Source organism: Habropoda laboriosa, unplaced genomic scaffold (genome assembly GCF_001263275.1).
Source record: "Habropoda laboriosa isolate 0110345459 unplaced genomic scaffold, ASM126327v1 scaffold134, whole genome shotgun sequence".
In the NCBI taxonomy this organism is placed as follows: Eukaryota; Metazoa; Arthropoda; class Insecta; order Hymenoptera; family Apidae; genus Habropoda; species Habropoda laboriosa.
In genome coordinates this window covers 1255718-1278770 of record NW_017100266.1, presented here as the reverse complement: position 1 = coordinate 1278770, position 23053 = coordinate 1255718, and the positions used below count along the sequence as shown (strand labels likewise).

Genomic DNA, 23053 nt, shown 5'->3' with positions numbered 1-23053 from the left:
GTTGCGGTTTTCATTGAATAAACGGTTGTTAAAACATTCTAAATGTTTGTATATTACAAAAATTCAAGTATATACAATATACAATTAACATAATTTAGGTGATCAAATTTATTATACAGGTGGCCAAATGACCGTAACGTGTCCATGAGCCGATTCAGGCAGCCATTTTTGATAAGCCGACAAGAGGACTGAAATTAATGACAATTACTTTTGTTGTTGTTGTCCTACTTGTGTATTCATGTATAAAAAGACATATACTTACAATTCCTGTCTATTTTCCAAGTCCATAACAATTTTTCTTTCGACATGATTCCGTGTGATAATAATAATTGTGTCATTTGTTGCGTTCGTGGTATTAACCTAAAAATCATTGTTTCATTTTTTTCTTTAATTGAATTTTATGTACTGCGTTAGAAACTTACTTAGCCCATGTTTTGTTAATGCTTTGAGGTGTTGATAGTAACAAAGGAACGAACTGTTGCAACTTTGGACATACTTTTCCCTCTAAGAAGAAGCACGCGAACCATTTCACTCCTTCCACAGATAATGGATACTCCATATCAATTACTGGTAGTTTCCAAGCTGCTCTTCCAAACGTTCCCTCTACACTACATACAACCTTCCCCGTCTCTGCGTCGTACCTATGCAAATATAAAATATAATAAATTAAATTTAAAAGAAAGTGAGGTTAGGCATGCGCACCAACCTTGGTGGAGGGTCACTTAAAGGTTCTTCAAGTCGGCATAAAGATGGAGCGAATTTTGGCAACCATTCTGGTTCTATGGCTGTGACACCACGCATGTACATTTTATTCGTTTCATATATTTCCTGATAAACCACCCACTCGGGACATGTTTTTCGAAGAACACATGAAGAGTGCATGAACACTGGATCTTCCATTTCCGTGGTCCTAAACAGGAGTACAATTTTACATCTAGAATATGCTAAGAAGGTCTTGAAGCTTACTTGTAAGCGTATTTCCATTTAACTTTGTCTTGGTCCTCATTAACCTCATCTGGCATTACTTTCTTCGCGACCTGGTCAGCCATTCCAGTCAACACTATTTGTCTGAGTAGTTTAGCCTCTGCATCAACTGGAGGTTTCATCCTGAATTAATGTTTACTATAAGAATTATTTTTTTGAATATAAAACTGTATATTTAATATATACCATGGATCAATGACGAGATTCAGGTCCTGTATATTCAAGTTAATTTCATTTGTCAACTGCTGTCGAAGTTTCCTAATTTCTATGACTGCTTTATGTCTCAAACCATGCTCCTCACAGAAAGAAAGTAATTTTCCTCTAGTTCCAGCATATTCTGCACCTCCTATAGCCCTGATGAGTACCATTGGATCACCTTTGCAGAAAATACATTTTATACAAATTAATGTTATATGACATTGAATAATATTAAAAGCTATGAAGATTGCATACCAAGAAGTAAGCTATTTCCTGTTCCAGCCCAAGAGCGCCTCATCTGAAGCCACTTGCTTTTGGAAACACTATTTATTTCGAAAGCCTCTATCAGTACTTCCTGGACAGATAGTGCAGCAACCATGCACACTGTGTACTGCAGAAGATTATGTTGATGAGAGAGAGCCAACATCTTCCCATAACGGGGGGCAACTGGAAATACAGCAATACTGTGTCCAAGTGGTGTCACTACCTTGTTTGTCAAGGGGAGGCTGTTGCAAAGCACCAAGAATTACTAGTCGTTTCTCTGCAGTTTTTAATTGCACTATATTTGGTGGCGTTGGGAATGGGAAATTTACTACTTTATCGATATTCATTACTTTCATTTGTAAGAGTAAATCGTCTACAGGTTTCCTCTGAATTTCTGATTGACTGTGCTGTTCAAATTCGTCGTTAAATACTGCTGAAGAGTATAACCTAAAAATATTTAATTACAAAAACATACTATTTAATAAACATATTTAATTAATTTTTGTTTAAAATTACATATTTTAATATGAGTACCTATAACAATGGCCAGGACCAGTTCTACCAGCTCTACCTGCTCGTTGATTAGCTGATGCCTTGCTAGTATAGCAAATTCTATATGTACTCACTCCAGTTACTTTGTCATACATTCTTGTTTTACATTTTCCACTATCTACCACATATTTTATATTGGGTATAGTCAGAGAGGTTTCTGCTACGTTTGTGGACACTACGCATAAGCGACAGCCTTTTGGAGGTGGGTCAAACACCTAAGAACAAAAATTTCTTGGTTTACATCATTAATTATTGATATGTATATTTTTATGAAATCTTAAGTACCTTTGCTTGTTTGTAACTTGGTAAAAGAGAATACAGTGGCAGAACCCACAATGGTTGTGCATTTGCACAAGTTTTTAGGTCAATGACGTCCTCATCTTCTTCTTCATCTTCATCTAATTGTACTTCTTCGTCGTCTTCTGCACCAATTAGGTCCTCGTGAGTGTCGTCCGTAGGGATCACAGAATAACTAAAAATAAAGGAATTTTATAATTGAAGTTGTGAAAAAAATAATGTATGTAGGGTTACATACATACTCGTCTAAATTAATTTTTGGCAACTGAATTTGCTTCTTTTGCCTCAATTTATTGTAACGAAGAGCCTTCTTGCAACGAAAATCGTCGTCGTCGTCGCTATTGTCATTGTCATCATTATCATTACTTTTGTCTTTTTCAGTGTGATTATCGCCTTTGCCTTGAGAATTTTCCTCGTTCTTCCAGAAATCTTCACTTTCTTGCAATTCCTTTGACTTCTTCCAAGACTCCTTTTTATTTTTTATGGGAAAGGCCTTACGCAATTTACGTACCACAAAATTCACTTCCTGTTGACCTAAATTTTAATGATATTTTTATAATAGCAACTTGTAAAATTAAAAAAGAAAAACAATTATTTTTAATGTACCTGTTAAAAATATTAAGATACCCCCCTCTGGAAGACGAGTATGTATTTTTACAGCCTTTTTCAAAGCATCAGAAACATAATCGGTGCTTGTTTTCCTATTGAAATGTATAGTAACAGGGAATTGTCTCGATTCTACTGACAATACTGGTGGTTTTACTTTGAACAATTTACTATTTTCTATAAATTCTTCCACGCGTAATGTAGCTGACATTATCACGAGCTTCAGAGGATTTTTTCTTTTATTACGCAATGGTACTATTCTCGACAACAATCCTATTAAAATATCTGTGTACACACTACGTTCGTGCGCTTCATCCAGAATAATCACTGAATATTTTGTAAGTAAAAAGTCCTAAAATATAAAAAAAGCTCTCATTATTATTACTTTATAAAATTTACATTAAATTCAACAAAATAAATACACACACTATGTATCTCCTTTAATAAAACACCATCAGTCATGAATTTAACTTTTGTCTCTGGTCCAACATTTCCTTCAAAACGAATTAAATAAGAAACTTCTTTCTCAGTGAGATTCATTTCTTCTGCAACACGTTTGCTCATAGATATGGCAGCCACTCTTCTAGGCTCAGTTATTCCAATTAATTTCTCTTGGGCATAGCCTGCTTCATATAAAAATTGTGGCACTTGAGTTGTTTTACCACTACCTGTTTCACCAGTGATTATCACAACAGGGTTTTCATTAATTGCTTCCACAATAACCTGTTCCTCTGCTACCACTGGTAATTTCATTCTAGCTGATTGAATTTCTGGCTTTCTTTGCAATGTTACAAACACAGCAGGTTTCTTTTCTATTGATTCTTGTGATTTTAAAGATGCCTTATTTTCAGTGATAACAGATGGTTCTTTTGTTTCTTCTACATTATTTTTTGTTGGACTATCACTTTTTGTAAGGTCATTTCTTTTGTTTTCAGCATGTTCTCCTCCTTCAGCCTTTTCATTCTCTTCTACTGCATCATTTTTAGATGCTTCTTCTTCCTGCTTGTCTTTATTTTCTTTACTATTGGGCTTTGATTCAGTATCACTAGATTCCTAAAGCAAATAGCTATTAACATGTATATTAATTTTATTAAAACCATAAACTTACATCAAATCCAAGAACATTTGGATCTGAAGCAGCTTTCTGCTTCCTCTGATCTTCCAAAATTGCTAGTCTCCTCTTCTTACTACCTTTTATAGCATTTATATGCACTTCCGAGGCATCATCTTCAACCTCATCATTTGGTATAGGAACATATTCTTTAACAGGAAATGCTATTTCCCTAAAGTGACGCTTTAAACCTTTAGTTTGCATACTGGATAGAGACACATATTGTTTTAGCTCTTCTTGTGATGCTTGGACTTTCGCCAATTCTTCCAAAAGTTCAACTCTCTATTCAAAATTAGAAGATATTTAAAATTATTAAAATTTAAAAAAAAAATCTACATTTAGACTTACGCGTAATTTTTTTTTCTTTTTTTCTACAATTTTTTCCAACTCTTTTCTGCGTTTTTTGAATAGTAACCGAGTCGTGGCCACTTTTTTAATTTTATTCTTTGTTTTTCTCTTTTCACTGGGAAGAACGAGAGCATTGCAAGTGTCATAATTATCTTCACGATGCTTGATATCTATGGAAATCTATTCAAAAATATGCTACTAAAAATCTAATTCATTTTTTCTTATATCTTATATTGTTACGGAAATACCTCTTTAGTTGCAGAGTTGTCAATTTCAACTGTTGAAATATTTCTCGCTTTCCAATTATACTTCTTCCTTGCCATTTTATTTTTATCTTAAAATTCAACACTTGGGTTAAAATATTAATTCCTGTTTTTAATTGAAGTGTCTACAATTGTTCAGTGTTGTCATATTTTATCGATACTGCATTATTGGTTATACGATGCTGAACACGTGCTAAACAGCGGCATCTAACTATTGATTAGAGACCATGTGAAACAATTACCTGCTGTCGATAATTCATTACCATTTTTTGTTATTTTAGATTACTGACGAGATAAGTACACACATAGACGAGTACGGGATAGACATTGCATCTAATGTATTTTTGTGTCCAACGTTCTGAAATACCAACTGTGTAAAAAATCAGAGATTTTGTTATGCCCTCTACGATATAAAGCAGTGAGTTTAGGAATTACATACAATCCAACCATCAAAGATGGTAAAGTCGACTGATATAAAAAATCCTCTTTTATTAAATTTGTATATAAAGATACATACATGTATTAGATTGCTTGGTTAGAACTATTCACGATCTTTTGACAGTAGTAGAATACGCACATGTGACGAATCCTCAACTAATAAATAATTACGTTACTTTTTTATTTGTAATTTTATAGTTACGTTTAATTCCAATTCCAACCACTACTAACGTTGTAATTTTATACTATACTGAATCGGTAACGTTGGTAGCGACACGAAAACGATAAGGGTCTTCTCGGCCTCAAAGCCCCGGACAAAAAGTCCCATAAGATGTTAGGTCTATTCTGTACCTCGTTTGTGGTTTATATCTCGTCTATGCTTTAGATATCGAAAATTATCATTCTAATTTATTCTTTATTTTTTATGAATCCATTTATTACATAAAAAAATTGTAAAAAGTACTAATTTTTTATATTATATTCTAAAAATGATTATTTCAAAGGAAGAGGAATTATTTTCGTGAAATTCTAAAAGGTGTCGCCGATGTACCAAGCACGTGGTATTATATATAATATATCTTGTTGTGATACATTAGTTTTTTATATATCAATTAAATGTGAAGTAATTAATCAAAAAGAAAATCCTTCTTAATTTTTTAATTTATAATACCTCAAATTAGTTTATTTCTTCATTTCTCCTCATTAAAGTGTAAATGTTCCTGTGTACGTGTAACACAGTGAATATAATTTCCGAAAGTACCAGTTGACGTTTAGTTCATTTAGGGGTTATGTAATTTGACGTTTTTAATCGGAGTTATTCAAAAAACTTTGTATTAAAATTTAAATGGGAGATATGGATACACCAAACACGACTTCAGGTGAAAGTTCCTCGAACACAAATTTACAAACACCTCCTCGAGCTGAGAGAGTAAGTTTCTCATGCATTGGCGCTTCGAAGTTTCGAGCTTCATATCTTCTTATAATCATTGTCACGCTTTTCATCACAGAAAACTACTCGAGGTCCGCGTCTAAAGGGAGTGGACAGTGTGACGAAAAAATTTCTTAGAAATTTCGACCCTGAACAGAGTGAAAGAGAGAAACGCAAGCTTCACCGACGATTATATCAGGGTAACAAGAGGCACGCCTTGTATGACGAGCATGGCACTTATGTGCATACAGGAGACGATCTTTGCGACTGTCTAAATTTGAATTGTGCAGGGTGCCATTTTCCTTGTCCCAAGTGTTCTGCTACAAAGTGTGGACATGAATGCAGGTTTGCAATAAGAAGAAACCACCTATTCAAACTATATTATCCCACAGACATTAAGGATATCCATTCTTTACCAGGAATAATCGAAAGTGGACTTATGAATCTATAGAAAACGAAGGCAGTGATGTCACGATAAAGAACCCCTTAATGAAAGAAGCTTGAGTGCACTAGAAAACTAAATCAACATCGACTGCAATGTGATTGTAGTATTTTCATGAACACTAAATGACTGTGTTATACAAGAACATTACCATCTAACCATGTATCATACTTTATAAGTTATAATTCTTAGACTTAGGATATAAGAATTAGAATACATACAGCCAGTGAAATTTCTGTGAATGTGTTATTCGAGCAATAAAATTGTACATATGCCTTTCATTTCTTTCTACATTCCTGATTCTGTGCTCCCAGGTTAATTCTGTCCTAAATCCTTTTCTGTAACCTTGAGCAGTTTTATAGGAACCATAGTAGTCCTTAACCCCAAGCCACTCACTTCAACATGCATCAAACAGCTGTTCTAAGGAGTATTACATGAAACAAAAAGGAACAGCCATAAAGTAAGAGCGATTTGCCTGTGCACGTGCGTGTATACTGGTACATTTAAGCGTTATTGATTTTACGCTAGACTTTTGGTGTAGTGCGCACGTATCTAACGCACATACACACACTCCCCCAGGTGGAGTGGGGTGAGCCCCGGTGCGGAGGGCGTGCGCTTCGTTTTCCTTCGAGATCGTGAAAGTTCACGGCACCAAGTGGCCGGACATAGAGAAACAGCGGTGTGCTGCGAATATGCTGATTCCATGGCTGGTGGAAATCGAGCGTAACACTTGTCGATCGATTGTACCCTAATTAACCACTGCTTCTCGACGTTCAACAAACACTGACCACGTCCTTTGAAGAGGAATCCTCGTTCAGGCCAGGTTGTTGTCGCCCGGTTCGAGAAGGCTCTTCGTTTGGCACGTTGCCTGCCCCCACGGTCTATCAGAAGATTTCTTGACCCTGACAAGGCACATCTTTCAACCTATTGTGTGTACTAACTCTTTGAACCCGAAGAAGGTGTTCGTCAGTGGTTCCAGAGACTTCTCCAAGGGTACTGTAGTCGTCTATCAAGATTCCAAACCAATCTTTGGTCAGGAGAAGGTGCACGACAGTGTCGTCTGTTTGACCAGGTTTACCAAACACTATATTATCATTCACAGGCCCTCATCAATGGGGGTCAATGGGATCTCGTGATCTTATCGTCTCGTGACGCAACTTAACCGTGGTCAGGACTGCACCGCTCTACTGTATCAGATAAATTCGACCAGCGAGGTTTGACGTAGGATCATTGTACTATTACTGCCGTCTCGAGCCAGAAACAAGTCACTTGTTGAATCTATGTGCACGTATAGACAGATGATTACCGGTAGTAAGAGGATTGTGTAGTGGTATTGGGGGATTCCGATATTTGTCGCCGCTGAAGAGCAGCTCAATGACCCTACGTTAGGCTTCCTGCCATTGTATCGACTGCACCGTTGCTCAGAGTGGTTTTCCTTTGCACGTCACGGCCTGTAAGAAGGCTATGTATATTCGCTAGTGTAAACAGTACAAAAAAGTAACAGGGACGTAGGTGGTTCGCTGCAACCTTTACGCAAAACCGTGGGCGTTCAGAGTCAATTTTTTTCCAATTTATATACTCCTAAGTGGCACTTATGTCTGTAATAAGCAACAGGATGTTAGGGGACGTGCGCTGAACGTGAGAATTAAAAGTAAGAAAAATGAAGATATATATATATATATGTGTGGAGGAAATTGTGTTCACATTTAGTCCACGTATAGGTTAAGTTGTTGAATTACGAAATCAAAAAGAGAACGATGAGTGATAATTTAATGTGTGCAGTAGATGAGTGTTGGAAAATTGTTAATTAATGATTTTTTATTGTGCAGACGGATTCGAAGGATATCAAGGAGGGACCCCGGTCGGCGGGGGTTAAAATCATCGGGACGGCAGATGTCAGAATGCCGGAGCAGAGTAACGACTATCGCGTGGTGGTGTTTGGGGCGGGTGGCGTTGGCAAGAGTTCCCTCGTGCTGCGTTTTGTGAAAGGAACCTTTCGTGAGTCGTATATACCCACTATCGAGGATACTTACAGACAGGTAAGTCCAATGGAAACACGTGAATATTAATTTGCAAGAAGAATGTAGGGATTCATATGCAGATTGAGGATTTACACGACAATATACAAGGCCTCCCTTAATCAGGATAAATAAGTTGATTCTGGGGTGAAATGTAAATTCTTTCGAGTAAAAAAAAGAAAGAATTGTGTTTCTATGATTAGCGGTTTTGGACATAACAATTTATGTAGGTTAGGTTACCAAAATCAGCAAAATATTCGACTGTTCATATTTTGTTTAGAAACACTTCGTACACTGTCGCGTGAACCCTTATCTTACGTGTAGATTATACTATTTTTTATAAAAAAAAATTACATAGTATTAAACGTCGTGGAAAAGTGAATAAAAAATGTGGAGTGAATTCTTTTTGCACGATTCTTAATTTTCGAGAAAATTGAGTGAATAAATTCGTGGGGTGTCATGGCGAGTATGTTCAACGTAGGTTATGTTCAATTGGCGCGAATTTTACTACAGAAATATTGTTTCACCTTGAAATAATCTGTACAAGGTTAGAATATACGTATAACCTTCGATTTACAATCGAGATTTTGTGAAAAATAAAGGTATCATGCAAATCAAAAGGGTCAGGTATATTTCTTATCATTTAAATTGACGTTCGATGAACAATGACACGAGTTACGTAGAATGGGATAGGACAGGCGACATAAGTAGTATAGGTACTTGGTATATCGGACAGTGGTAAGAGATTTTCCGGATTAGATAAGTAGCAGGGACGATTGTGACGTAAACTGCTGACGTTCCATCGGTGATTCATACATGATGCAAGATCATTTGTTTAATCGTTCATTTCTCGGCCGTTATCTCGTTCGGTAATCGAGAAATTCACATGTAAATAATCGATGCATGTCGACCACATTTCTCTTTTCTCCTTTTTTTTTAATTTGCATTTCAAATTCGGTTCTTATAACTTGAGATAATTAGGTCGACTTCGAGATTCAATTCCGGCTCATTTAAATACGTCTAACTTTCAAATGATTGTCTCATTATTGAAGAATTAACGATGCCCTCTCCAGTGTATAGATTGTATTATGCTATGTAGACTACGTGCAATTATACAAAACAATATAAATAGAGAAAAACGAGAAATGAAGGAATATCAATTGTATCCATTGCCGATAAAAATTAATCAATCTTCTTTATCGACGCTAATTAAACGGTTATAGATCGCGCTGCGATTGAAATTGCAGATCGATTAGTGGATAGTTCAGATCAATGATGGTCTTGATATTGATCAATGACGGTCTTGATATTGATCAATTTCGTAACAAGCTTGAATTATTCACTAACCGACTGTTGCAATATCGATCGCTGAGAGCAATGAAAGCAAGCTTCCTATTGAAGGAGCTTCGAAAAAGAAAGTATACGTATAATACGCCTCGTTGGCGGAACTGTTGAGATTCTTGCTGTGTTTGCGACGAGAAGCGTGCGACAAAAGGGAAGGGAGAAGTAAGAAGAGATGCTCGAATTCGGGAAAAATGGACATTTCAGGTGATAAGCTGCAATAAAAACATATGCACGCTTCAAATTACGGACACAACGGGGTCTCATCAGTTTCCCGCGATGCAGCGGCTCTCCATAAGCAAAGGTCACGCGTTCATCCTGGTGTATTCGGTGTGCTCGCGGCAAAGCCTCGAGGAGCTACGACCAATCTGGGCCATTATTAGGGAACTCAAGGGACAGGATACATCGCAGATACCTATAATGCTGGTAAGACCTATTTTTTAACGGTCTTATTTCTCATTGGCTATCTGTATCCCTCTAAGACTCGAAGTATCTATTGTATATACAGTAGACTTCCGTATAACGCGGTTAATACATTACGCGTTGTATGAATTCGCATTATAGGAAATCGTGTTGTACAAGAATTTTTCTCGTATAACGCGAATAATCTAAAGTAACATGTTTGGAATGATTATTGCCATGCCAACTTTAAATAACTGACATATATTCGCTGTTGGGTTAAAAATACATATTATTAATGTATGTAATAAACAAAAAACAGAAATAATTATAAAACAGAAGAAGTCGGTAACGATGAAGAAAACAGTGTAATGCTCAACATATAAGTAGATTTAAGTAGATTTAATTTTTAAATGCGAGAAATTCCTATATTTTATTATTTAACGCGTTGTACGAGGAATTGCGTTATATGAAAACAGTAGTCGCGATATCTTTGGCGCGTTATAGGAATTCGTGTTATACAGGGGAGTCTACTGTACTTTAAAAAAAAAGACATACAAAAGCTTAGGCTATACGACAACCATATTAGCTCAATCTATCGAACTGTCAAAAATATCGATCAATAGTTTCTTAATGCTTTCTTTTGATTCAAAATCGATCCTAGAAGGTTTTCCACCATTAATCGACAGGTTGGGAACAAATGCGACGAGAGTCCGTCGGTACGCGAGGTATCGATGAGCGAAGGCGCAGCTGAAGCGGCGAACTGGGGTTGTGGCTTCCTAGAGACGTCCGCCAAGACAAATCATAACGTGAATGCCCTATTCCGGGACCTTCTGATGCTCGAGAAGAACCGATCAGTGTCTTTGCAACCGGTGCAGAGCAATAACGCAATCAGTCTGAAGGAAAAGTGCTCCGTGATGTAACCTACTGCGACAAGAGCAACCATAATCGTGGAAAAATTACGGTGCAAGAGGCAAGAAACTAGGAAAGATCTGTCAGCAGTCGCAGTACTCGAAGAAAATGCTGTTCGTGCTGATTTTTTGACCCGGCGAGTCGCAGGCCACAGTAGTCTCGACACGACCAGTAGTTAGGTTAGTTTAGCTTTGCGCGACCGAAAGGGACGATAGATATCTACGAGACCACGTGTTATACAGGGTGTATCTAATGCTCTGTATCCATTAAAAAGCTAATAATTAACTTTTCGAGAGGATTCAAAAGTGTTTGAAGTTTTTTGAGGTTATGTTTCGAGGAAAGTGGATAAAGTTGGCAAAATTATAGGATTAGAGGTACGTTTTGAACCCTGCAGAGATTAGTAGATTATTTTGAGGTTATGTTTGGAGAAACTTATCGGAGAAATGTTTGGGTTCAGAACATTAGGATTACCCTGTGGTCTCTTTCTAACTGAATGTACTCTATACTACCGATAGATTTTTTAATTTTGATACGGAGCGACGTACTCGATCCGCCTGCTAGATTTCATGAGACAAACGGCGCGCACGCGCCGGCACCATTCTGTACCAGTTGGCTCGTCTGATCCAACGTGACCGTTCGTTTAGCTAATCTCGAGCTTACTATGTGGAAGGGACGCGATCGTTCTGACCGGAAACGCCAAGAACCGAACTCGACCAAGAATCGTCGTCCCTTTCGTGACCAAAAAAAAAAATAAAAATAAAACGAGCGGATATTTCCTGAAAGAGCAGCAAGTACAAAGTCTCTCTAGTCACTCGACCACGTGTTGTTTAACGATCCATTTAAAAAAGAAAAAAAAGTAAAAAATAAACATAGGCTCTTTCACGAAAATCATCGTAGTCGAGACTACTGCAAAATTATCACTGGGGATCGGTGTCGCTGAGTTTCTCGTTCTATGGAAATATGTGTGTGTTGTGTGCGTGCGTGCGTGCGTGCGTGCGTGCGTGCGCGCGGCGTATGGGGTGGCGGGAGGGGGGGTCTTGAGAAACTACAAGACTACGTAAAAGTTGTTATGAGATCGGTTTTTGTTGAATAGTTGTAAGGTTTTTGTAACGATGCTAATTAAGATTTATTACTCGACACGTTGGATGATGCAGAGACACATAAACACTGGTTTACACACACGTGCACTTATATACAGGGTGTAAGAAAAATGACGAGTACAATTGAAAAATATGTAGATACATCTACGTAAATCGTGTTCGTTATTTATGTTACACATTGTACGTATACATATACACAGATTTATTAGCCATACGCGTTTCCCATGTTGACCCAAATTTTAATGTTTTCCTTCTGTATGTCGTACACACGTAGGACGCGGGCGTGTAGTGTTAGCGAGGAGTTGCTAATTAAAGGGACTCCCCCTGAAGGGTTTGTTTTTTCCTCAATTCGAGTGTTTTGTTTATCTCTCTAATCGCGTTTATTGTTATGCCATGAGGATGGTAAGAAAAGTTCGAGCAAATGTTTCCATCGCTGACCTCTAATCTTTTGTCCCACCCTATACAGTATGTCCGGTTTATCTCAGAATACACTTAACCTGATTTAATCTTAAATTACTGTTGAACTATTCACTGCACGAAAAAAATATGAAAGGCAAAAGTTGTACTATTTCAAGAATACGTATACTACAATGATTATTGTTTTTCTACATCGTTTACGTACTCAATTTTTGAGAATACCCTATCTTTCGATAGAAATCGAAACAGTACCGAACACTGAGTAAAGAAATGTTTAGATACAGTGGGTCTAAAATGGATACTTACCGAGATGTAATTTGAAGTAATCGAGTTAAGTGAATCACGCTGTATAAGTATAATATCTCGTAAAAATTTAGAGACCAGCTGCATGGACAATATTTAGATATGGTTAGTCCGTCAGATGGGAAAATTCTGCCTGTACTTCCGTCTTAACTTTGTTGGAACAATCGATTGCTGTAGTTTCTTTTGTATTCAGTTGTTGCCCGACGATGTCTCTGTATTCGTGGAAGCGGCGATTTCCTTTTAGTTAGAATAATCGTAACGGAGGCATGTGTGGACAGTAAAAGTAGTATAATCTGGCGAAGTAGTATGTCTACGTTGCTCGTATTCTGGTGAATATCAACGAATTGCCGTTCCAGCCATTTTGTATGCAGCCGCCATCTTGTCTATCCATGGCGACGATCCCACCTTCATATGATAGCTTTAAGGGAGATACATTAACCAGGGCAAAGGTTATCCCGTCGATATTACGATAGTGAAAAGAAAAAATCAGTGTGATTGTTACGATTATTATTATTATTATTATTATTATCTTGGCGAATCATGAGCGGTTGTTTCACTGAAGGAACACATATCCTGTATTGTAACTGTTGAGCATACGTGCAGATACGTGCGTGCACTATTGATGGAACGAGGGCCGGTTTCATGATTGATTCAGCGTTCTCCAAGCCTCACAATATCATTTAAATCTTATTCCATAAAATTGGTAGACAAAGAAGTTAGCTTAATTATTTGTCTCGTGCTTCTTAGTGACCATGTATGTCAACATTAGTTTTCTTGCTATTGTCATAAAGGATTAACATAGAAAGGAGGCAGTTTTTTTTTGTTAATTGTTAGAGGTACAGAGTCCAAAAAGTACTTTATAGGCTGGGGAACATTGGATAAATACTTTAGCTTGCATAAAATCTGGCAAAGATAGGTATGAAGTGGTTGTAGTTTTCTTATGAGCATTTGTTCACCACCATACACAATTTGTTTGCCATTCAATGGGCTTATTAATGGTAAATTGTACATAGAATTTTCTATAATGGTTTTGACGAGTCACCGATGACTCTGTTGACGAAGAAAGTTGCTCGGTTTGAGCATGCATGATAAAATTCACTTTAAAAATATTGTACGGTTGAGGAAGATTATGATGGTGGAATGGACAGTGTCGCTTTAAGCAAGACAGATTAATTTCCCGGTAACCTGATGCACAAACGTACACATGCACACGTGCACCCGCGTATCTGTGTATGAGTGTTTGTACATAGATATATTTACTGTTATATTTAGCAGCAAGGTTGAATAGAGTCTAGTCAAAGGCGAATCTGACCTTATGAAATCGACCCTCGATAAGCTGAGAGACGAACAAAAGGGCGACAAGTTATAGAAAGAGACGTGAAAATAATATGAAAACACACACTAATGCGGATAAGAAATCGAGGAATCGAATTCTATGATTTTTTCGGGGCCAATCAGTGTGATTTACACGAATTGTGAGCTTCTTCTACACTATAGTATGTCGATTTCCATTCTTTTAACGGCTTCACAAAGTTTGGCGAGCATAACCCACTATTTAATCCTTCATGAGTTCCAAAGGTTAACCTACAATCGTGTTTTTGACGATTTTTATCTTTCCCGCGGGAAAATTCGATTTTCTATCTGTACCGACGGTTGGTGCTCCTTTTTACGAACGTTGATACCTCTTTTTTAGCCGCATCGTGAAATCGTGCTTCTTTTTATACTTAATATCAACCGCTTGGAATTTTTTAAGGATCAATTCGAAGGTTTTACTCGCGACGAACAATTTATTTGGAAGGAAAATTCGAAACTATACACATTTCGTCCTCGTTCGAAGAACGCTTGCCATTACTGCGCGTGCGCGTAGATTCGTGGCGCGTTCTCTGTGATTTGAAACGTTTTATGACACGGCAAGCAGTACAGCGTACTTACACGCATACATCGAGAATATCGATTTTTTATCGCGTTATAATTGCCAAGGCACGCACGACCGTGAACAAAGAAAAAAAAAAAGAAAAGAAGAGAAAATATTAATCTCAATGGATCTCGTATGATATTACGCTTTAATTTTTATTGTGTGTCCATGTATGTATGTACCTTGATATTTCATAACTGGATCGTGATCGTTATTCGAAGATAAATACGACCGATGGAAGAGAAATTTCTGAGCGCAAGGCAAATGTTTAAAAATACAATCTACAGAAAAAGAAATGGTACAAGTAAAAAAGACAATGGGGATGAATTGATAACAAAAAATAAAGAGGAAACAAGAGTGGCATTAAAATCTAACCTTGTTGCAATATCGAAAGCATTTATTATAGAGTAATTACCGTAAGCATCTAGAATTTGAAGAAATAAATTTTTACAAGATGCAGGTAGACAAAATAGTAAAGAAATCACAGTTAAAAATATAACAAGTATAGCTAGTGTGTAATAAGTACTTAGAAAATCGAACAAGAAGTAATAGTGTTCAGTGGCAATTTGCTTAGATGCTTGCTTGCTATCAGAATGTCCCGAGTTTCAAATCCTTGTGAGGTGTGTTTAAAAATTTTCTACTCCATTCTTCTTCGTTGTTCTTCCCGTAGGATAATTCCAACCAATAAGAGAATTGATTATATCGACTCTATCGATTTTTAAAAATCGATTTATCGTTATTAAACTTTAAAAACAAAATTTGTTTTCGAATAATTCATTTCCACGGTCGAATGGAAAATAAAAAATAGGGGTCGTTCGTGCCAAAAAATTGTGTATGGGGGAAGAGATGATACGTTATCTGTTATTTATGGGAATTTACTTAGGCTTAAGCTTGTTGTTAAGTGAGATATCGATTTAAAAAAAAAAAAAAAAGAAAAAAAACAACACTCTCCTAAATCATCATCCATGTCTTCGTTATTTTACGAAAAAAAGAAAAGAAAGAGAGGAGCATTAACGAGTTTTAATAAATGCTTGGCCACCTCGCTTCCCTGCAAATTTTCAGTGTAAAAAAAAAGGAAAGTTAAGCAGCGTTTTAGGGAATCTCAAAAAATAAGCATATAACAGAATTAAAGGTGGGAATGTAAGTCAAAAAAGAAAAAGTAGTAAAAATTTTCTGACGGTGATCAAGTTGAATGAAACAGAAAAATTCACGAATTTACGTCACATCAACCAACCTGTCATATCTCTCATATCATATCAATAAAAATATATCATCCATCTGCTCAGGATGAAGTAAAAAATACAAAAAAAGGTACAGAATGTGTGAAATAAATTCTGAATGTTGAACTCGATCACAAAAACCGAGAGAGAGAGAGAGAGAGAGAGAGAGAGAGAGAGAGAGAGAGAAACTTAATGAGAAAAGGAGGTTAATCTCCCACCTTTGATGGGTTATTTATCAACGAAAATGAAGGAATCACATATCATGGCAACGCGTTTCCACTGTATACTCGCGGGATTGTGTCTAGCATGGCACAATGAACGTTTAATATTTAGCGAACGAAGAGAAAAAGGAAAGAATACGAGATATCGAATGACCGATTTATTGTTGCGACGGCTCGTTCATTATTGTTATTATCCACACTCAGAAACAGTTAACTGACTACGAATCTGTACTCGTGAATGAAAAAAAGAGATAAAACTGCGAATTATACAATCTTGATTCTTGGCAGAGGATTTTTTCTCTGTAATCAGCCCCTCCACTTCCGGTCCTGGCCTCTATGACACAAAATATTATAACCTTTATATAATCTTTACCGTTTTATGTGGTTTTTTTATTTTTCACAATATTTTAACCATACTTTTTTTATTTTTCCTTTTCGTCAGAAGTCAATTTTTATCTTCGTCAGTTTGAGGAATTATTGCACGATCAATTGACTTAGTTTTCAATTCCATTTGATGTCTTTAGATATCTCTCAATTTTCTATTACTCTAAAATAGCATTTCTTTATATTAATTTCATAATAATATTTATTAAAGGAAAAATAGAAATTTGAAGTCCTATTAATAACCAATTTTAACAAGAATGAATCTTCCAACGATATGGCACATTTTTTGGGCTATTGGTCAACGGAATATGATTCATAGCAGGACTGTTATAAGGAAACATTGTGTATGGATGCTAGAAGGCCTCTTTTCGTTATTCTTCACGTCCAAGAAGTGTCAGCGTGTCACGAAGTCGCCGTAGAGAGAAGTCAGCGAGTAGGAGTGGCGAGGAGAACAAACACTGTCGAGCCAATCGTGGAGAAAGGGTGGTCCTGTGGATGTTTGTCTTGTTGCTCCTCCTGAGGGATGCTGGAATCACGTAGACTCGCCTGTAACGTGCACACAGTGTTGAACCAATCGCGTACCATCGAGGATAGATCCAAATGTTGCCAGAGATTAGAGCGAGATTTCTTTCGGCTGGCTGGCCACTCAGTTGGCCGTCAACAATCGTTGTGAGACATTATCTAGTTTGCAATTTCTTAGTACAGATTAACAGTAACCCTACTTGTTCATTTAGTGTTAAGTAATATAGTGTCCTTGTTATCTGTGAAGACTTATCATATTTTTAACCGTTTAAATTATTTATCTATTTTAATAACTTCTATTTCTATTTCACTCCATCTTGATCATTTATTATTGGGTACAATTGTTCCCTTTATTAGTAAAGTTTCACAAGGTACTTAAAAAAATGTTAACACTTATTATGGAGAAGAGAAGAGATTCTCCATAATAAGTGTTAACATTTTTTTTTAAGCACCCTGTACTTTTGAAATTATTTCATTTTCGTAATTCATCTATTGTTAGGTTCCATTTGTTTATTCTCAAATAAAATTGTACTTGATCTTGCTAATTTTTCACATATACTTTTTCTTAAAGTATTTCTATTTTTATCTTTCGTATACTATTAGGTTCTCCATGTTTCTTTATTCTCAGCAAAATCTTGTTTTTATTTTCTTTCTTGCTCCAATTCATTGTCAATCTAATTAAAATTAAGAAGTCTGTGGATCGCTGGGTGAAATAGCTTAGACATTCAGTGGATGATCAGAGTAGATCATGTTGCGCGGAAAGGGCAAGAACAGAGTGGAGAACGAGGACGTGGAGGGTGAACTGAAGCAGAGAAGACCAAAGTGTGCTAGGTGTAGAAACCATGGCCTCATCTCGTGGCTCAGGGGCCACAAAAGAGAGTGCCGTTATCGCGAGTGTCTCTGTCCAAAATGTTCCTTAATTGCTGAGAGACAAAGAGTGATGGCTGCTCAGGTAAAACTTCCTCTAAGAAACAACTCCAAAGTTTTTTATTTATTTCTAACAATTTTAACTTTATTGATCAAATTTATCTTTCATTTTATCAGACTTTTCTGCATGCATGGAATGCTTCAATTACCCATAAGGCCGCGCACACTTAAAATCATAAAGTTAAGCACGCCTATAGTGCGTTTATGGTGTCAGAAACGTTTTAACATATCGGCAATGATTAACGAAGCGCGTGGAAACAGAAAAAAAGGTCAATCCTGTCACCTTCGATATTTACCAGACAGGGGAGAATTATTTTCGAAGTTCTTGACTTCGGAGTGAAAAGAAACACGGGGGTGGGGGGCTAATGACAAAGAGATATTCAGTTTCCATTGCACTTGTACCACTTGATGCCCCCCCTCCCCCTGTCCTGTTTTGGTCGGAAAAAGAGAGTCAATTACGAAGAGTGACGAAGAGGGGAAGAGGAATTAAATCCATTAACGCTCGGTGTAGCGTTTCATTTCTGTTTGCATAGGCATTATGACATTCGATACTTCATCCATCCTCTCGATCCGTCGTTCGATGGAAACGTATTCTCGCTCGTCTTCTCAAACAACGCTACGTGGAACGCGGAAAATATTATCCATTGATACGGTGTCGTTTAGCGTTTCGCTAATTTGTTTGATTTGCCTCTTGATTATGGTTATTTCATTTACAGACGAATCACTGAAATGCATGAATTAAATATAAAGAAAATATTCAAAAATAAGAGAAATAGAGACCCTCCTCGATACATTTTACCGTTAATAAATAGAATCTTTTTCAAATATAAAGACTTCTAAATTATTCAATTTAGACTATTCAATTTATTCGATTATCTTAAACTGATTTGCAATATTCTGTAATATTCTTAGGGCATTGGAATTGTTTCACAATCACTGTTCCTGAATCTTCAACAGTGACATTCTTAGTTACTTCATCTTCTTTCTGGAAGTAGTGTAAAATCTAAAAGAAGGACTGCCTGTCAGACTTCCTCAATAATCCCGGCGATGTGAAACAATATAGTGGGTGGTCCGGCCGGGAATAACACGTGCCAAATGGTTCCATATGTATCTCTATTGACATTGGCCGTTAAGAAAACACATATGCAGTATCGGCTAAGCGGCGGGTCCATTTATAAATTGGCTGCGGAGTCATGATCTGATCCGACTTCATTTTTCATTGCCAATCCGTAACGTATTTTGCATTTTCTCCATTTAATCCAATCAATTTACCTCATTTTAACCACTACCAGGTGGCTCTAAAGAGGCAACAAGCAGCAGAGGACGCCATTGCCCTGAAAATGGCCAAAGTAGCCACTGGACAGAAACTTAATCGACTTCCACAGGGGAAAATATTTGGCATGGCAGTGACAGAGCCTAAGCCAGCCATAGACACCAACAAAGAGGTGGATCTTGTGCAGAATGATGATTCAGAGACTGAAGAATCGAAGAAGAATAATTCTATGAAAGACCAGGACCAAGATTCTCCTGTACGTAGCCCAAAAATGTTAATTCAAATAAATTAGGTGGTCCAGAGTTATTCAAAGATAATATTCTTATATTTGAAGTGTTTGGAGTGGTAATACTGCTCTCAGACTAAGATTGAACAAAAATATTAAACCCAACTGATCAATATCCTCTCCACAGGTGAATGAGAACCCACCAAAATACAAGAGCCTGGTATTTAACATTCCAGAGGAGACAAAGGAGAGCAATGTGTCTCAGACCTCGGTGGAAACTCTAGCTCGCCTCTTTCCAAATACAAAATTGTCTGTGCTGCAGCTTGTGTTACAAAGATGTGGCCAAGACTTGTTGAAAGCCATTGAGTACTTTGCCAGTGACAGTTTTGGTCTTAACTCCAGCTCCTATGTGTCAGCTTTTAGACCTCCTAGTAGCATTAATGAGACCAGGCCTGATGAACAACTCACAGGCACCATGTTGGCTCCAATCTACTCCAGTCTGTCCAGAAATCTCTATGGAGACAGTTACTGTCTATTAAATATTGTACCAGACCAATTTACAAAGAGTATAGTAGACACAACAGCCTGTACAACGTTGCCAGTTAAGAATAGTGGACAGCATGATCAAGAAGGAGTGGCTCTAAATGTTCAATATAATAATTATTTCAATTCTGGTGCTCAACAGCAACTGAGGGATCATGTGTATGCTCAAGTCACTGATCATCTTCCTCCAAGACCAGGATTCCTTCATTTACCACCTGTGTTGCCTGGGATTCCTTGTGTGCAGCCTAATTGTGCCCAGTGTAGCTACAAGTTCCCCTAACCTGTTGGTGAAAATCCATAAAAATTCATGTGTTTTTGGTTAAAAGATGACCTTGTGTGGAAACTTTGGATGGCCTAGTATTTTTTGTTTATTTCTTGACGACTTTGGAAAAAGAACCGTTTTCAAGTAACGAGTTGAGAGGTTAACCTTTAGTTAGGTATGCAAGGTGCTCCCAGTTGTGTTATTTCTAGGATATTTTATTACATTGCTTAGCAACACTGCTCAGTTGTTACATACCTTTCTTTTAAGAACATTTACTCAACTTGTTATGAAAACAAAACTAAATAAATTTTAAAATATTTCTTAATTTTTATTTATTATTGCTTATAAAATTAGTTAGTACTAGTTTCATTGAGGAATAGTAAATATTACGCAAAAAAATGATGAAAATTTATATGTACGTATATAGTTACATCATTTTGTATAACGAACCTAATTAAAGGTTAATGAAGGATAGACTAGGTTCGTAAATGGATCCTTTGATTTATGATTCAACATGGATTTCTGAGTCACCGTGTACCCTTTCACTGATAAAACGTTTATGGTTGACCAGTTATACCAGTTACCAGCTTATCGTGTGTAAAATTTCCACGTGAACTTGTGGAAGCATCCATGTGGCCTGGCGGTACTGCTACCAGCACATGGGAATTTCCGTGATCGGTGGACCTTAATCTTCAAAGTTCACCACGATCGATTCGGACGAAGCGGAGCATATTCATGGCATGCTTTGTTTACTTCAACACTTCAACGATTGATCTCTTCAACCTTTTGATCATCAGGCGTGACATAAAACTTGTCAGTGTGGTTCATGCTACTTTTTAAAAGTCGTGGGACTCGATTCTTTTTCATCACGGATCGATTGTCTCGACGCTCCACCGGTGATATTTGCATTTCATATTAACAAGCATTGCGAATTATAAGAGATTAGATGCGTAACTTGAACTAGACACTAAGTAAATTCTAAGAACCTTTTTGTGGTAAATTGTCATGAGAAAACGTTTTCGCAGTATGTATAAGAGTATTTGACGGTCTAAATTAACTTTTACAAAAATTGCACGATTAACTTAAACGTCCATTTTTATTAACTTTCTAATTCTCGTCCTTTTTTTAATATTTAATTTTGTCATGTAAGGCCACTTAGGGATAAACAAAGCCATGAAACTTGCCTTGCGGGTGAGCCACGTAAATAGCCCGGTTATTTATACGTTATTTACAACACGTAGCCCCTGTGAGAAATCGGCTTGTAAGAGTGACCGTATTTTGTTTAGGTATTTCTTAAGCAAAGTTTTCTTTGGAAACTGGTTAGAAAGTTCCTTACTTGCAGTGAAGGCGATGGCTATCGCTAACCTAATAGGGCGGCAATAATCGAGTTAAGAAGATTCGATTGTCTGTGCAAACATCGAGAATATCGTGCAGCAACTATCGATGCCCCAAAGCGATTTACTTTGGCTTTTACGAAAGCGAAATGTATAGGTTAGCTTAGGTTAATCCCCGTAGGGAATTCCCCCAATACGTCGTGTGGTGAATTATAAGTCTGGAACCGTACTATTTTTCGTTCGTGAAAAGATTTTTCTTTCATTTATACTATGAAACAGTGGATGGAGGATGAAAAGACAAACACCAGGATACACGAATGACATGTATAGATTCTTCTTTATTTGGTTCTTTAATAAACGTTTCACGGAATATACCGCACCGTGAATATGACATTTTTTTTCCTTTTCTTAATCTCTCATGTGTTTTGTTTTTGTTACGCGAACGAATATACCAAATATAAGGTTCTTCCTGTCTTTAAAGAATAATAACGCTTGTTGTTCGCTTAACGATAGGCACATCAGTATATGCTAGAATAACCGTAGATATCATAATCAAGGATTTTTTCCACTACGTGAACGTTATATATAGGATATTAATCTTGCAATCCAGAAATACCGTGTGTAAAAATGAATCGGAAGATTTATAACGTTTACGCGTGTGATCTATGTTTCTTGTTAAAAGGGAGCCTTAGGGAATTAGTTTTTCTTTTTTGCGGATTTCTCGAAGGGGATACATGCGACAAACTTTAGCATTTCGTGGATACATACATATATGTACACGGATATTAATCTCTTTGATAGTATGTACAATGTTGCTTTTGTTTCTCTTTTTGTTGTCTTTTCAGCGAAAATCGTGCGCCCTCCTTAGTGTCTCACTCAATTTAAAATCGAAGATGTGGTTTGTTTTTAATCATGTGTCTGCACAGAGAAAAAATTACATGAGATACCATGTATACATATGAATTTAGAATTTTTTTTTTCTGAGTGAATACGTACTTGTCAAGGTGTTCCCAGAATACCATCAATGCAGCTCGGTCCAAATGTCTTTTTGTTCGACTTAATTCAATCACCGTGACCGCCCAGCGAGCTACATTTGCGTCCAGCCTCATTTCATCGTATTTTAAATGAAATGCACAGACTATACAAATAAAAATATACTGCATAAAATATACTATTCATATAAATGAATGTTTTTCATTAATATAATGAAAGAAGGGTAAGTACTTTTTGAGAAAATTTCAACAGGATTGCCATCGAAAGGCCAACCCTTGAATTGCCAAGCTGGACCCATTACGAACACCGCGA

At 36.9% G+C, this 23053-nt stretch overlaps 5 protein-coding genes across 6 annotated transcripts in view; 3 read left to right on the top strand and 2 right to left on the bottom strand.

Moving 5' to 3' along the window:
* Window positions 1-111: 111 nt before the first annotated feature.
* On the bottom strand, window positions 112-4845 carry LOC108573278 (probable ATP-dependent RNA helicase kurz). The gene is given in 16 exon segments (XM_017935676.1): window positions 112-188; window positions 263-360; window positions 423-641; window positions 707-910; window positions 967-1107; window positions 1171-1360; window positions 1438-1667; window positions 1669-1893; window positions 1981-2213; window positions 2284-2470; window positions 2538-2829; window positions 2902-3253; window positions 3328-3954; window positions 4010-4294; window positions 4361-4540; window positions 4609-4845. Coding segments are annotated over 16 exon segments (3615 nt in total). The 5' UTR covers window positions 4684-4845.
* A 914-nt stretch (window positions 4846-5759) lies between these two features.
* LOC108573340 (ARL14 effector protein) lies at window positions 5760-6493 on the top strand. The gene is made up of 3 exons (XM_017935748.1): window positions 5760-5989; window positions 6069-6334; window positions 6409-6493. Exons 1-3 carry the CDS (start codon window positions 5906-5908, stop codon window positions 6491-6493), a joined length of 435 nt encoding a protein of 144 aa, XP_017791237.1. The 5' UTR covers window positions 5760-5905.
* An 886-nt stretch (window positions 6494-7379) lies between these two features.
* Window positions 7380-11364, top strand: LOC108573266 (GTP-binding protein Di-Ras2). 2 transcript variants are annotated; one of them, XM_017935665.1, is made up of 4 exons: window positions 7380-7503; window positions 8261-8470; window positions 9998-10216; window positions 10879-11364. In XM_017935665.1, exons 2-4 carry the CDS (start codon window positions 8333-8335, stop codon window positions 11110-11112), a joined length of 591 nt encoding a protein of 196 aa, XP_017791154.1. In that variant the 5' UTR covers window positions 7380-7503; window positions 8261-8332; the 3' UTR covers window positions 11113-11364. The 2 variants fall into 2 exon arrangements, with proteins under 2 accessions (XP_017791154.1, XP_017791153.1); XM_017935664.1 differs by lacking the exon at window positions 7380-7503 and adding an exon at window positions 7970-8082.
* Window positions 11365-17931: 6567 nt separating this feature from the next.
* On the top strand, window positions 17932-20432 carry LOC108573346 (doublesex and mab-3 related transcription factor 3, truncated-like). The gene is made up of 3 exons (XM_017935753.1): window positions 17932-18135; window positions 19403-19639; window positions 19797-20432. The coding sequence occupies exons 1-3, from the start codon at window positions 17932-17934 to the stop codon at window positions 20430-20432; spliced, it is 1077 nt and encodes a 358-aa protein (XP_017791242.1).
* A 1527-nt stretch (window positions 20433-21959) lies between these two features.
* LOC108573242 (parafibromin) overlaps window positions 21960-23053 on the bottom strand; it is a 2877-nt gene continuing 1783 nt past the window's right edge. The window contains exons 2-4 of the mRNA XM_017935634.1: window positions 22973-23053; window positions 22745-22886; window positions 21960-22666 (exon numbers count right to left, since the gene is read on the bottom strand). The exon at window positions 22973-23053 is cut by the window's right edge and continues 1220 nt beyond it. Of these exons, the coding sequence (XP_017791123.1) occupies window positions 22630-22666; window positions 22745-22886; window positions 22973-23053 (260 nt within the window). The 3' untranslated portion in view covers window positions 21960-22629. The remainder of the gene's footprint in view (window positions 22667-22744; window positions 22887-22972) is intronic.